This window comes from Bombus pascuorum, chromosome 1, assembly GCF_905332965.1.
Source record: "Bombus pascuorum chromosome 1, iyBomPasc1.1, whole genome shotgun sequence".
NCBI classification, from domain to species: Eukaryota; Metazoa; Arthropoda; class Insecta; order Hymenoptera; family Apidae; genus Bombus; species Bombus pascuorum.
This window is the reverse complement of record NC_083488.1, coordinates 29,538,419-29,553,102: the sequence shown is the minus strand read 5'-3', so window position 1 is coordinate 29,553,102 and position 14,684 is coordinate 29,538,419. Positions and strand designations below refer to the sequence as shown.

Sequence of the window (14,684 nt, the reverse complement as noted above, 5' to 3'; positions counted from 1 at the left end):
GTTACATAAAAATAATATTCTATTTTCGTGATCTTCGGTATTTCGAAAATTATTTATTATTCCTTATTACGTATCTGCATATCGTTATTATTCTCTGTTCACCAATATCCCAGACATTTTCCATTGCAAGGGATTTCATTAAAGTTTTCTATACCTACGTGTTCGATATGTATCTCTTGATAAAATTGAAATGCAACCAACTGCTTCAGTATGTCAAATACAATCCAGAGATATCTTTTATGTTTGAGAATTCATCTTGTACATTCACATGGAAGTAATATTCTACTTTAATGATCTTCGGTGTTTTATAGATATTATTTATTATGTATTATCGTACACACATATCATTACTGCTACTGTTATCATCTACTGTTCAGTGATATCCGAACAAATTTTTAATTGGCAAGTTTATTCGAAACTTTTGTCGTTTTGAATTAAACGCTTGTTACCATTTATCGAACTTAATTGCAACTGTGAGAATGATCAATAGCGTATGGTTAAGGTCAGCCGTTCTATATCACAGGGTAACTTGAATTTATTGTCCCAATTATTCAGGGCGATGGTAGGTTTGCGATGAAAATACCTAAACGATTGTCAGTTTCTCATTAAATTATATCAAGAGATTTGCCGGAGAATGGAGCAAGCATATTCGCGTTCGAATGCGCTTTTACTGTACAGTTACCGAATACAATGACAAATCGGGATTAACTAATAGGATAGACATAATACAGGTCGTCACATTTAAATAGTCGATCCCGTGAATTATAGCGAGCGAGGACATGCTCATTCGTAAACGTTAATCGAGTGAGACGTAATTATGATAATTGTAGTACATTCTTTGTGTTAGCTGTATCTGTAGCGTCAGGCAATTCGCGTTCCTGTTTATTACTACAGACAGAAATTGATCTAGAATTCGAGATAACGATCAAACGCTGAGAAATTAGACTGTCAGATCGTCAAATGGAAAATGCAACTATTTGCATCAAATTCATAGTATCAGAGTATTTTCTCTATTACTGTATTTTCTATGTTTAGAATTTTGATTTCATAATTTGCCGATAATAGAAAACAATTCCACTCATTGCCGGACATCGAAAATTCCAACTACGTAGCTATCCAAGGGACGTCAGAAATTAAAGAATTCATCTTCGAACGGCTTAAATCGCCTCCGACTAACCAGAACCCGTGCGAAACTGAGGACGCCAATTTCAAACACAGAAATAGCTTGAAAATAAAATTCGCTACCAGCATAAAACTTGGCAAAATTACCGGTTTGACGATACCACAACCTTCGAACGATACGGGTCCAGGACGTCAACCTGCATAGTACGAATTATTAAAGTATCATACAATACCGATTATATAGAATCATTCATAAACATGGCGAACCGTTTCGAGTTAATAGAATATCGACGTTCGTGATATACGCGCCGTAAAAGATATCGCAATCAATTGCGAGACAAGCTGTATAACCAGGAATCTTAAAATTTGCCTCTGATCACTACGAAACCGTAGGACTCCTCTCGTACCTGTTCAATAAAAACCTCTAAGCTCGTAAAGTCCTGAATCAGTTACGGAAGTTATCTTAATTCTCATAACTCGAGATTAACAATCGAGAAAGCTTTGCCGTAGAGTCTACATCGTTCTAAGGATTGGTATCTAGGATGTGGTGTAACAGACAGTTCAAAGGACGATTCGAATTTCCACACAGAGAAAATTGCGTCTATGCGTTATGCACGTTTCGTGTTTCACGATAGTGCGCAGCAATTAATTAAATTCCGCGACTTAAACGACTCGGGAAGCTTACAAAGTTGCTTCGTAAATTTGAGTTTGCGCTTTGCCATTGAGGGTAATTGAATCGTTCTTGCGGTTACCGATTTTGTCCGAGACTCGCTATGCGCTTTACCGAGTTTGCAAATATCACCACGTACCATATTCGTAATCGTTATCGCGCGTTTCATCGCAATTTCTAATTATTTTACCGTGGAAATATTTTCAAATTTTTCTTCGTAATTCGATTTATCGCGCGCCGTATTTTATTTCAATGGAAAATTTATATTTTGATATTGACATACACGATGCAAGCCGATTGTTCGATACACAAATATTTCGAACCAAGTTCCGCAACTTCTTTTCCTGGCTTGTTATGCGGCAGTGTATTTACGGGAGTGGCGGATCGCGAACGCGCCTAGTCCGCCTCTTCGTGCGTAATATACGATGGTGCGTGAGGATTAAACGGGGTGGCATGTAAAATAGGTAAAACTAGTGTGTGGAAATAAAGAATCGTGCAGGTGTAACGTTCGGCGTATTACGTATGCGCATAACTTACGCCTAACCAGCCTCGACATTTTTGCAAATTTAAATCCCTGACTTCTTGGGAAAGCTTGCGTGCCACGTGATTTGTGGATTGCTCAAAGTATGACGCGGCTATTGTTGACTCATTCCGTTGGCGATATTAAAAAGTAGGAGAAAAAGGAGAAGGAAAATATAATTGAGAGTTCCGAGGAACGTTTTCAAATTACCGATCACGACAGGCTGGCGACTAAAGTACACGTTGCACCCTTTTTTATTTGTGGAAATGTAACGTTCCAAGTTATCCAACCACTGTCCGTATGTAATACAGTCTTTGAATGTTTAATAAATGTCGTGCTAGACGAAACACAGAATTATATGTATGGTACAGAAAATAGGACCAGGCTTAAGAAATTAAGTGTTTATATTTTATAAGTATCATTGTTGCGACGACCATGGAAATGGCTATTTTTATTATTTTCTGCAATAAAGAAGAAGGAAGGCTATTATATATATGAATTTACGAATAGGAAGATACTTGTATATTTTTCTTTCTGAAACTGAACGCTTTAGTCCAAAATGTTTTATTGCGACTGTGCTGAAGTGGATGGTCGATCGCGTTATACAGTTTGCGTTATACAAGTGCAATAAAGTAATCAAACTACGCATTCTTCCTCTTGTAAACATGTTTCTTATAAATATGTTTATTAGAAGTATTAATGATTGATCAAGCGCGCTTATACAAGGTGAGGCTCGAGTTGGTCGTCAGTATGTTACAACGAAGAAAATATTCCAAATGAAAGGTTACGTTAAGCGAAGAATTTATTGCTGCGAATAAAACTATCTCCTCTGCAAAAGGTTGAAGTCATCTTGTATTTTTAAGACGGTTTTGTATATTTTACTTTTCGCATTTTTCATCCTTTTTGTCAAAAGGTCTGAAATATCATACAACGGTGTTGTCGAAATAAAAACATAGTCTGTAACTTTGGAATTGTCGCTATTTTTATTCCGAAGATTTATCAAACTCCGACGACGGCTTTTGACCGATAACGTACGTTTGAAATCGAGAAATTGGAAATTCTTAAATGTTTTCTTTAACTCTTTTAATTGTACATTAATTTTTTTAATGTAATTTGTATGTTTTTCGTGCTTTCCCTTTGTATCGCGTGACATTCACGAGACTAAAACGACAGTGACGAAGCTAGGATTAAAATAGATTCGTATGGGAACTAAATTTGTCGCTTTTTTCGGTAACAATGATACTTTTTGAAAAACAAGAGAGAGAAAAAATGGAATCAGGTCGAACATCGCGAGGTATAATATATCGAGCGTTAAATTAGTTTTTGCTTCACAAATCGTCGAAAGCCATTTTTCGAAGAAGGAAGTTTGCCGAGTAACGCACAAATATACATGTTTTATTGACTATAACGGATATCTACGAGCAGAAAAACAAATTTAAACGAGAAATTTTTCTTTATACTTGACTTTATAATCTTGATTTACATTTTTTCCGATTATCGTCGTTATTATTTCAGCGTTGCTATGATTGACCGGTCAAACATTAAAATATTGGAGAACAGAGAGTATTAACGCATCGATGATTGTATTTCGTAGCTCGCAGAAAATTATCAAATTAATCGAGCAATATTACATTTTTTTAAATTATTGGCTGTTTTATAAGCATATTTCTTTGCTGTCGAAATGTTATCGAATATTCCAATGTACGAAAAATATCAACGAAGGTATTTAGTACTGTATATAAATAAATAGATGTAAATTTATTTACATATAAATGCTAAACATAAATTTATTTCGATACAAAATTTTGAATTTAGTTAAAGAAAATAATATATTCGAAAGAATAAGAATGGTAAAAGGTCATCGGAGGTATCACGAACAGAATTCAAGAATCCTTTTCAACGTTGTAAGTACGAATAGAATCCCAAAAAATTTCCCTCCGAGCAATCAGATATTAAAAGCAGATAGTAGGAAATTAAGAGGCTGATATCGAGTTGAGACTGTCGTAATCGTCGACGATTACGTAAGATGCAGACAGAAGAAGGGTAGGAAAATTAATTTTTAATTAGAATCGATGATCGCATTATCCACTACATTTAGAATCAAAAGATTCTGTGTCGTGTCAGATCGATTCTTACCGATAGCGACGTAAAGCTTCACGCGCGCTCTTTCATATTTTTTTCATGAAAATGTCATCCGCGAATCAAACTACGAATTTGAAACTCGTTGTTTCGATCGATTGTCTATAAATAGCATCCGAAGAAACTAATTTCTCGCGGAGAGAAACACCCTGCTGTAGGGTAATACCGTGAAATGGGAATTTCCTCAGCTTTTGTTTCCACTTAAAAATTTTTATCGACAGAAAAATAATACGCGTTGCTCATTTTGAAGCGAGGTCGGCTCGTTTGTCCGAGTCAATAAAAAATCATTTCTCTGCGATAGTCGGTCGTATCGATTATTCCGCATAGACGTGTGGCTACAATGTTCCGCTTTGAATAATGCAAGCGAATAAAAGGTGAGACTAATACCTGGCATAAATGCTGCAGCAAATAGTAACCGACATTGGTTATTATTTGACCGCGCTTCGCTTCGACCAACGATGAAAAGTGCCTCGTACTTATTTTTCTCGATCAGTGGTGAAATAAAAATTCCACTCGGCAAAATTAATATTTTCCATACTAAAAGATGATTTGAAAATGTTTTCACTCGAAGAGGACTCAATTTCCTGGCAAATAATGATAACAGTGTGACGAACGTGAAATTACAATGGCAGCTATGATATTTTTGAAATCGTCCATGTAAATCGTTTTGTTTTCCTCACGAACGACAGAAAGAAAGGATGAATTCGTCACAACAATTTTCAATCGTTTCAGCATGACTCAGCTTTGCCACTCTCAACTCGTTTATCGTGTATTATCGTTAAGTGGGGCGTAACGTGGAAAACTCCATTCAATAAATGTTTCGCTTCTTATTCCGATTATTCCTTCTGTCCTAATGCTTATTCGTGATGCTCGTAAGAAACATTGTTTAATCGGTGATGGAGTTGTATAAATTTCTTGACACAACGACCCTTGTCCGCGTTTACTTTTTTCCAATGTTCCAAAAGAGCGCTCTATCTGTATCTTTTGTCCGATCCATACATTCCACTTCTACTTCGACACAATATCCGTCATATTACACGGTCGCTGTAAACGTATAATTTTATCGGAGAAGAACTGTGCTTTTAACCCATCACGGACCAACGTTGCGTTAACGCAACGTTTCATTTGCGATGTTTTTCAGGCAGATTATATTATCGAGTAGTATTTTCCAACAGCTATGGCTATGAAAGAGGATACGAAGGAGTCGATGTATTAGGTTGTCTGAAAAGTTTCTTTCGTTTTATGAGAAAATAATAGACGCGCAATGTTTTTCGTGTATATTATTTCGTCGAATTACGTACGATCCATTTTGTTCTGTTGAGATAAACATCGCGATATTTCACAGACTTGGTTTCACGTTTGTATGAAGGTGCACTGCTGTGAAAGTACGTTTGCGAAAGAAAGACACTCTTCGAACAACCTAATAATTGTGACATTACGATGAAGCATTGGTTGATCCTTAATGAGTTAATTAAATCAGGAATTTGTGGAATCTCGATAAAGATTGTTAGAAAACCGTTTAAAATGTTACTCGACGTTGAGTTAGGATACCAATCAGATTCCACAAATCGACACAGATCCACCGTGTTAGAAATTTTTAGCTTTTACCATTATTATATTTTTATTCAGTTGCAGCGTATCTTTTCGATTAAAAAAGAATTTATGCAATTTCATTATGAATTCGATAATGTTCCTTCGTAAGTTGCTTAATAGCGTTGGTTAATAATTTGCGATGCGCGAATGCGCTACCCACAGTTGGTTTCGGCCCTAAATTTTTAACTGTCAAAGGTTACGGTTGATAAATCGACCACGTGTCTCGAAAAGTCTTATTTTTGTATCGGTTTGCCCTTTTCTGCTGATCATTTGTACGGCGAATGACGCTATAATCTTGTGTGTGATCGATCGAAGAATGATAGATTTGTAGGATGAAGAAATTTTGATCGATGAATCGTAAATCGAAGAAACAGCTTTCAAGATATCGAATGGCAGAATTTTGAATCGGAGAAATTAAGAAACCTTCTTGAGTCTGGGGACTTTATATTTATGGAATCAAGATGTTCCATTTGATCGAAGAATTCTACGTTATAAGAAATTGAAGATGGTTGTTTAATACATTTATAATCGGAATTCAAAGAAGAAGCACGTTGTCCATCAAGTCGTACGACATAGTAGGATGTCATAGGACATAAGATACAAAATATATCGATATAAGTGTGTGGTACTTGTTGTAAAGTAAGCTTTGGAGATTATGTTTGCTTTAAAAATAAAAAATAAAACGAACTGTTATGTATCTAAATAGTTAAGAATTTATCACGAAGAAATGATAAAATTGTAATTGCGTAAGAAATAGTTCTAATGTTACGTACCTTTATCGAATGTTAAAGCGTGTCTCGGAATATGCTTATTAAAAAATCTTGTACACGTATTTCATCGCTGACGAACAATGAAAATCACGGGAGAGACACGATAAGTACATTTTTGTTGATTTTTAAAATTATAACGTTGCTTTACAATTAAAAGGGAGCATTTTAATATAACAGCATTGAAAATGGAAAGAGCCTGTTAAGCTCGAATACACAAACATTCTAAGAACAGCTGGTAAGTTGGCGAAACGTTAGCGAACACGCGTAAGCAGTGAAAAGCCGACTTTCTCATCAGATACATGTTAACTTTCAGTAAAAATAAACTTCATGACATTAACGTACCGTGCGTTTTTATTTTTTCTCTTTGACTTCCTAATTTTTAATGTCGAATGTTGTCGATCGTTAAACCTGTTAAACCTGCGATCCGACTCAAGAACACAAAGCCACGTGGTTCGTATAGTCCGATAAAAGCAAAATTAAGACAAAGACCTTTGACTTTTCCATTAAATTACTCAACCCTTCCGTGATACAAATCCCGTCAGATTACCGCAGAAGCTCGCGGAAGATGATTAAAAACCTGTTGTGACCGAGTACTTGGTTCCGGGAGCGGAACGAGCGGATCAAAAATTCAGCGTCCACAAGCATGTTGTATCGCGACGAAAAAGAAGAAAACGAGAGAGAAACGGGAGGAAAGAGCCTAGAAAGACGCGGACGACGAGCACAGCGTGGAAATATCTGTAAAAGCAGAGAAGAGAGAAGAGAGGAGGCTTCACACGTGTCTGCCCTTCCTACGTCACACATTTCCCCGATAGTCAGCCACGTAGCGCAATCTCCAATTCGTCGTTCGTGCCATCGGTGTTTCTCATTCGCGTGTTCGTGTACACGAGCACAGACGGAATCTATCGGAGGGCGCATGTCTGACCGACGATGGCTAGGAGGGTGCGAGCAAGAGGGTAACACAAGGGTTGGACGGAGACGAGAGCCCAGTGTTAACCCCCACTTTACCTCTCGTAGCATCCGCCACTGCCGAGCCCTGGTCACTAGTCTGATCAGTCTATCCTGTCTCGCGACACGTTGCGCGTAACTCGGTCCTTTCGTTCCTTTTTCTCGCCGCGAACGCATTATCACTTTTTCTCGCCCCTTTATCGAAAACCGATCGCGTTACCGATCGAACGAACGAACGAATTCAAACTGATCGTGGATCGATTTGATCTTTTTTTCCAGAGAGAACACGTTGCAATCGCGAGTACGTAGCGTGACCGCGTGCACGCTTCTTCTCTCGGCCCGCGCTGATTCAACATCGTGTTCCACCCGATTCAAAGAATTGTTACATCGGCAATGTTCGCGTAGTTATAGAGAGAGGGCGAGAGAGATAGAGAGAGAGAGAGAGAGAGAGGGAGAGAGAAAAAGTTTGGAAAAGACAGGACTATCGAGATACATGGAGCCAGTTTTGGGTTTCGAGCTTGTTTCTGCCAGGAGATACTTGAATAAAGGTAGATCACGAGGTCTATCGTTTGACAAGTCGCAACAAGGTGATCTTCTCGATCGTTGAATCAAGATCTCGCAAGGTTTTATCTGCTCGATCGTTCGGATCTTTATAGTGTGTATTGTACTTTCTCAGCTGGAAAGTAAAGATAATAGAAACATTGTTTTCCGAGACGATACTCGTTTGATATTGAGAAGCGAGCGACGCGAGCATTAAATATAAGAGAATCGTAAGGGTGGCTGGAGGTTGGCGAACCGGTAAATCGAGGAACCTGACGAAACCGAGATAATTTAGGGCAATATCTTAGCGTCCTTCGGATCGACATAGTCCGGAGTAATTCATATACGCGGCCCAATACCGTTATATGGGATTTCAATCCACGATATCACCACAACGTCGGCGATAAATTAAGTTACAGGGCTGGAAAGCCAGCCTACCGATCGATGCTGCTAGTCACTCGAGAGGAGAGAGTCTCGACAAGCGTGGGAGAGGGTCAACCGGAGAGAAAGTGAGGCAAAAGCTCGATCGGCGAAGCTGTTTGACGACCTCACGTGTATCAGGGTTCGCCGAGGTCGTCGACGGTTCTTGCCGGACGGTGACGCGTGACCTTCAACTATGGTTCACGCGTCGATGACCAATGTGCTGCTCGTCGCCGGTCCATCAACCCGAGAATCACTCGTCCACTTCCTCTGTCAAACCTCTCTAGAGAAGATCGAAGATTCGACGTTTAACCGAAGTAATCGAGGATAAACGTAATAACCGAGTGTAACGTTGGCGTAACGGAACAATTAAAAAGTAATTCCAGCGTGGACGTTGATGTTTCAAGCGTTTAATCGAAATAAATGTCGTGATGTTGAGACGCTAATTCGTATTTAATACGCGATGAAGTTTCAATGATGTTTTGGCAAATGGAGCGTTTGTGGATGATCGATGGTAACGAGACGTCCAACGTTCATTTACCAAGGGTCAAACATCGCTAAAGATTGATTATCGGTGTAATATCGCTCTTCGATTCGGGGCTGTGTCTCTACGATTAACCGTTCGATGATTCAAGGCGTTACACGGAAGAGAAAAATATACACAAAGACAGGTATATTGGATTAGCGGAGAATAAACGTCCATCGTTGAAAGATTTACAAGGTGTGTCGAGAATAGTAGTCGTCACGATGTTAAACGTTCAACGACGATACTGTTATTGATACTTTGTTGGCGTCGAGAGGTATAAGTTAAGACGGTAGGATCTACGAGTGACTGGGATGAATGGAGTTGTGGAGGTAACTTGATTCTGACCACGTTGTCGTGGATATTACTTCAAAAGTATTTTTAATACGGTAAACGTATACAGACATTTGACCTGTCCCTCTAACGTTTGAAGAAAATTAAGAACCTTAAGAAATTGTTGAAAACTATGCAAATTTGGTTAATTACGTTCACAAAGTAAGGTGACGTTGTTGTTTGCACGTGTTTAAGCGACTTGAATGGGGATGAGATAGCAGCAAGATGAACGACTAAGAGGAACAACCTTGAATAAAGTTAATTTTGCTGCACATCGGAGATGGTGCGTTTAATTTGAGACGGTATGATCGCTGGAAGCGGTGATGAGGAAATCCCGTCGGACGAGGAAAGGAGTTTAAATTGCAAATGCTGCGCCGCCGGATCGACGATTGTCGTTTCCACGTGGCATCGGACGCGTTCTCCACCGAAATGTAATTTTAGCGAATAGATCCATCGTCGAAGGGGGTCGTGTGAAAGACCTCGCGTCTATATCCAGTTCTTCAAGACCATGGACGTTAATTAATCGAGCATTTATTCGCCGAATCAAGGTTACAGTGACTTTAAATTGTCAGTTGTTATAAACAATTCGTATCGAACACGACATAAATCATACGTAATCGACATCTTCTCTTTCCTCGAATAAGATGGGAAGATTCACTGCGAACAGTGAAGTGAAAAATAATTTACCAGAGACGATCAAACGTTTTGAAGAATCATTTTCAGAAGATAGCGTTGCTACGATCAGCTCAGTGATTGTTATGAAAAATTGTTTTGGAAACTGAATCAGTGTACGATGAAAAAATGACGATAACGAAAAACTGGGTAGACAATCGTTTCTCTTAAAACAATTGTGTATATACGTAGTGATCGTGATACTCGAGATATTTGGTAAGCACAAGACAATCAACCATGTCGATCTTACATCTTTCAATCTTGCATGGATGAAGGATGAAATAGTTTGAAACTTTCTTCATCTTGAAATGACACAGTAAAGCATTGAAACTAGTGTATACGAGACATTCAACGCGAAGAAGACAGCCTTTCGGTCAGCTTCAGAGAAGTACACACAAGATTCGTAAAACTGTAAAGAAGGATCTCAGAGGCATAAGAGCTAAACACGGACGTCGACGTAACTTATGATGGGCTGCAGACCGGCAGCAAAGTCGAAGGTGGCGGAAGGGTGCGGTCGCGGGCAGCTCCAGGCAGCTTCCTCGTCGCCGAGGTGTAACGAGGTGATCATCGAGCTTCCCAGCGAGACGACGATCGTTCAGAAGCGAGAGGATCGGGGTTCGAGCGCGGCCGCCGGGACGGAGGAGGAAGAAGAGGAGGAAGAACTGGCCAAAGGACGAGGTTCCTCGTGTTGGTCGTCGAGATTCGAGCTGTCGTTCTCCGTGAACGAGTCGAGTTTCAGCAGATAGCTGCCAAGTGAGAATGCAGAGGCTGCGTTCGACCTTCAAGAGGTCGCGCACCCCGACGGGAGCGGAAATGAAGTCGCAGTCGAGTCTCGAAGTACCGAAGCAAGTCAGGTCGGCCTCCTTCGACGAGATCCAATTGGAAGCTAAACGACAGGACGATGCGAGGGACGGCAGATCGACCAGGACCACGTCCTCCTCGTCGTCCTCGTGTTCACCGGCGAGGTCCCAAGATTCGTCGCGTGGAAGACGATCCGTGACGCTCAGGGTACCGCAACTGCACAGCGGCCAAAGGTCCAAGAGTTTCGACGTGGCTGAACGGAGCTATGGATCTTCCTCCAGTCAACAATCTCTTGGCAGCGTTCGACGTCCGGAGACACCGACGATTCAAATCTCTGGATGTTACCACTGTATCTGCGTGGAAGAGTATAAGAATCTTTATCTTAGTAGAGACGAGGATGATCCATCGTCGAGAGAAGATCTCGATGACGACGCAGATGCAGACGACACTTCGGAGGACGAAGACTCTGAATTAGTGGATAAGGGCGAAGCTAGTCCAGAAATTAGAGTCACGTTGACAACGTTTACCGAGAAAGAGCCAGATGTTGCCGATGTGGTGTCCGAAACGGTGCCAACTCCTACCGCCGTCCCTGAGGTCGTCCCTAAGGTGGTGCAAGATGAAATGTCCGATATCAGCGAGCTCAGAGGCGGTCTATTTCCGGGCAGGGAACGTAGGAGGTCGATCTCCTCTCCGAAACTTGCTCGACAAGAAGCCCTAACGTCGTACCCTCTGGAGCTTCCGACGGTGGTTAGCTCGACCGAGGATGAGGAAGAATCGACCCACGATCTTGGCTCGAACAAGTGCAAGTTCGTCGTCAGAGATATCTTTTTGACCGTTCCGGAGTTGAAAAGGGATCGCGCCGCATCCGTGGACTCCTGCTTCAATAACAAGAATGGACATGGCGAGGATGCCGATACGTTGACCGTTCCTCAGCAAAATATACGATCGAAGAGCGTCGATATCGTTCTGCCTACCGAGGCGCAGACGAGGTACACGGCTCTGCTGCCTGACACCGAGGCTCGACCTCCAAGAGGGTGGGTACGTCTGGTGAATGTAACAAGTCCCTTGTTCCGTATACTTGAATACCGTATCATCGATGTTTCCGTATCTCTGTATTTTTAGTTTTATCATTGTCGTCCTCACGCTTCACTTTTCTTTCTTATTCGGCCTCTCTTCTGTTAGCTGTATGTGTTTGTCAAACTGTTCTCGTTGTTACGCTGTCAGTACACGGTGATTACATCGGGTGTTGCAAGAATCGAAACGCTAACATTTAACGCGCGCAATGATTATTTCGTTTTTGTAGCTTTCAGAACTTGAAATGAAAATGAGAAATGCTTTCGACGAAACGTACCAATCTGCACGTTTGCCTCAATGTGTGATTAATTGTAACACGTTCTGAATAGAAGTATCTTTTATTGTTAGCATATCGTAACGATATTGTTAACTGACGGTGCATACTAAACACGAATTTATTATAACAGACATGCTATTGCTTTTACATCCTCGATATTACTATCGTTTAGATAAACAACTGTTCCCTGTAATTGATCGGTGATGTATTTAGTCGTGTAATGAGTTCGCAGTTCTTTAAATGAACGTTAGAGATCGTTATGTAACATCTGTTTGATCAACGATGTATGTATTATTTAGCTCTATTATTCTTTGTAAATGATGGGTTTAAGTAATTGATCATTACCTCAAAGTATTTGCTCTTTTATCGAAAAGTTTGTGTATTTATATTATAAATTCTTTGAATTATCTAATGATTATTCGTCGAACGATTGCACCAAATTTCACAGATTGGGAAACATTGCAACGATGTGTTCCAATATTAACCGTACGGTAAATATTCCAATAATCTCAAATATTGTAAACCCGAGCTTTATCATCAAACGATACAATCAAAAACATTATTTATTTATGTTACATATCATATGTTTGGCTAGAATAACCAACGCGAATAACAATTTTATAATATTTTTAAAAATAAAACGAAAGGCAAACGAACTTATTACGTAACGTAATATCTTGCTTTATTTTATACAATCGTTAGTTATCTTTCTACTTTTATGGAACTTTTACCACGGCAAGGCCATTATTTTAAACTCGATTCTCAGGAAACACCTATATATTACTTATGACATAAACTATCAGCTTTCATTCCTGGACATACTCTACCATTACGTTATTTATAGAGAAGAGCTTAGGAAAAAGAGAAACACATTGCAAGAACATGGTGCAGAACTTTTAAAGGCAATTTCAATCCACTACACCTGACAGAGGATTTAAACTGTTTAAAGTTCTACTCTATATATTCTCGTTAAATTGTATTAAACCTAGCAATCATGTCAAAATTAATACCTATTACAGAACAACATTGGAAACTGCTATTTTTATTTACGTAAGACGAAAAACAAGAGGGAAGAAAGAAAGAATTGCGGTATAAAATTCCTCGATTCCGCCTTTTCTCTCGTGCAGTTTACGCGAGCAGTTTAATCGAAGGCAATTTAATTTTACCGCCTGTACGTTTACGGCCCGATGTCCACGTCTTTTGTTGCTTCGAGCTTCGATCAGGCTTTTCTATTTCGGGAAGATTAAGACGTCAACGATTCAAGAGAGAGAAGTTGATTAGGACTCCAACGTGTTTAATTGAACCATATGGTTCGTTGTGGTCGCCGCTGCGACTTGCTAGAACGTCGAGCTTCTTGGCTCGAAATTCGTCTTTTGTGGAAGCCAAACGATGTCGGATAACGAGATTTTTTACAAGATTACCGTACAAGTTCTGTGGGAAATCAGATTAGAAATCAGACACGACAGAAAAATTCAATTTTTAGCATTACTTAATAATACACGTAACTTCTTTGTCTCTTTCTATTCTTTATTCAGCAGGATAAATCGTTTTTACATATCGGATGTTCATTTTCGTAGAAATTAGCAGGTAATTTAATTAAACGAAGTGACAAAGCGATTATCAAATTTATCGAGCGATGAACATTCGAAGATTCTAACAATTTAAACGAATTCTGTGCGAGAAGAAAATAAAGAAGCTGGCTAATTATTATTGCTTTATTCTTATCGAACATCGTTGCCTTGGTGTATTTACTTCCAACTATAAATCGCCTAACCCCTTCATTACGGACGATTTAAATACGTAAATAGACGACCTATTTGCAGTGTCGCGAAAAATCACTGTCAGACCTTGTTATTTCGACGTAATAACAGCAGTTCTAATAAGGGTACGTTTCTCTAAGAACAAGTTTCTCTTTGTTAGATTACGTGAACAGATTCTTGATTCTTGAAATCTTCTCGATGCAACAATCCGCTATTGTCTACTTATTCGTAAACTGTTGTTTGCTTTGAAAGACGATAATAGCATTATGAAATGCGTAAGTTTTGTTTATGATTCCTGTTGATTCGAAGGAATTTCGTTTTCTCGGAGGAGATGATGGACTTTAACGCCACTTGCAAATATTTGTCATTTATCAAAGAACTCGTTCGTATGGTAATACATTAATGCAAAATAAATATCTGCGAGATATTAAAGCCAGATAAAAGATAAAAATTCGCTTGCAAGAAATTTATGATTGAAATTTCGCTTGTGTGGGTAAGTGGCTCGGGCTGCCTACGAAGAGTTAA

The 14,684-nt window shown here is 39.5% G+C and overlaps 1 protein-coding gene across 3 annotated transcripts in view; it reads left to right on the top strand.

The window, feature by feature from the left end:
- LOC132915527 (eye-specific diacylglycerol kinase) overlaps positions 1–14,684 on the top strand; it is a 96,949-nt gene that overhangs the window by 24,899 nt on the left and 57,366 nt on the right. For 2 of the 3 annotated variants that reach the window (XR_009659893.1, XM_060975406.1), the window contains exon 1: positions 8,225–12,082. The exons of the other annotated variant lie outside the window; for it this stretch is intronic. Coding sequence is in view for 1 of the 2 variants with exons in the window: in XM_060975406.1 (XP_060831389.1) it covers positions 11,007–12,082 (1,076 nt within the window). In the remaining variant the exon portion in view is untranslated. Of the gene's footprint in view, positions 1–8,224; positions 12,083–14,684 lie in introns of those variants that run through there. 3 annotated transcript variants of the gene reach the window in all.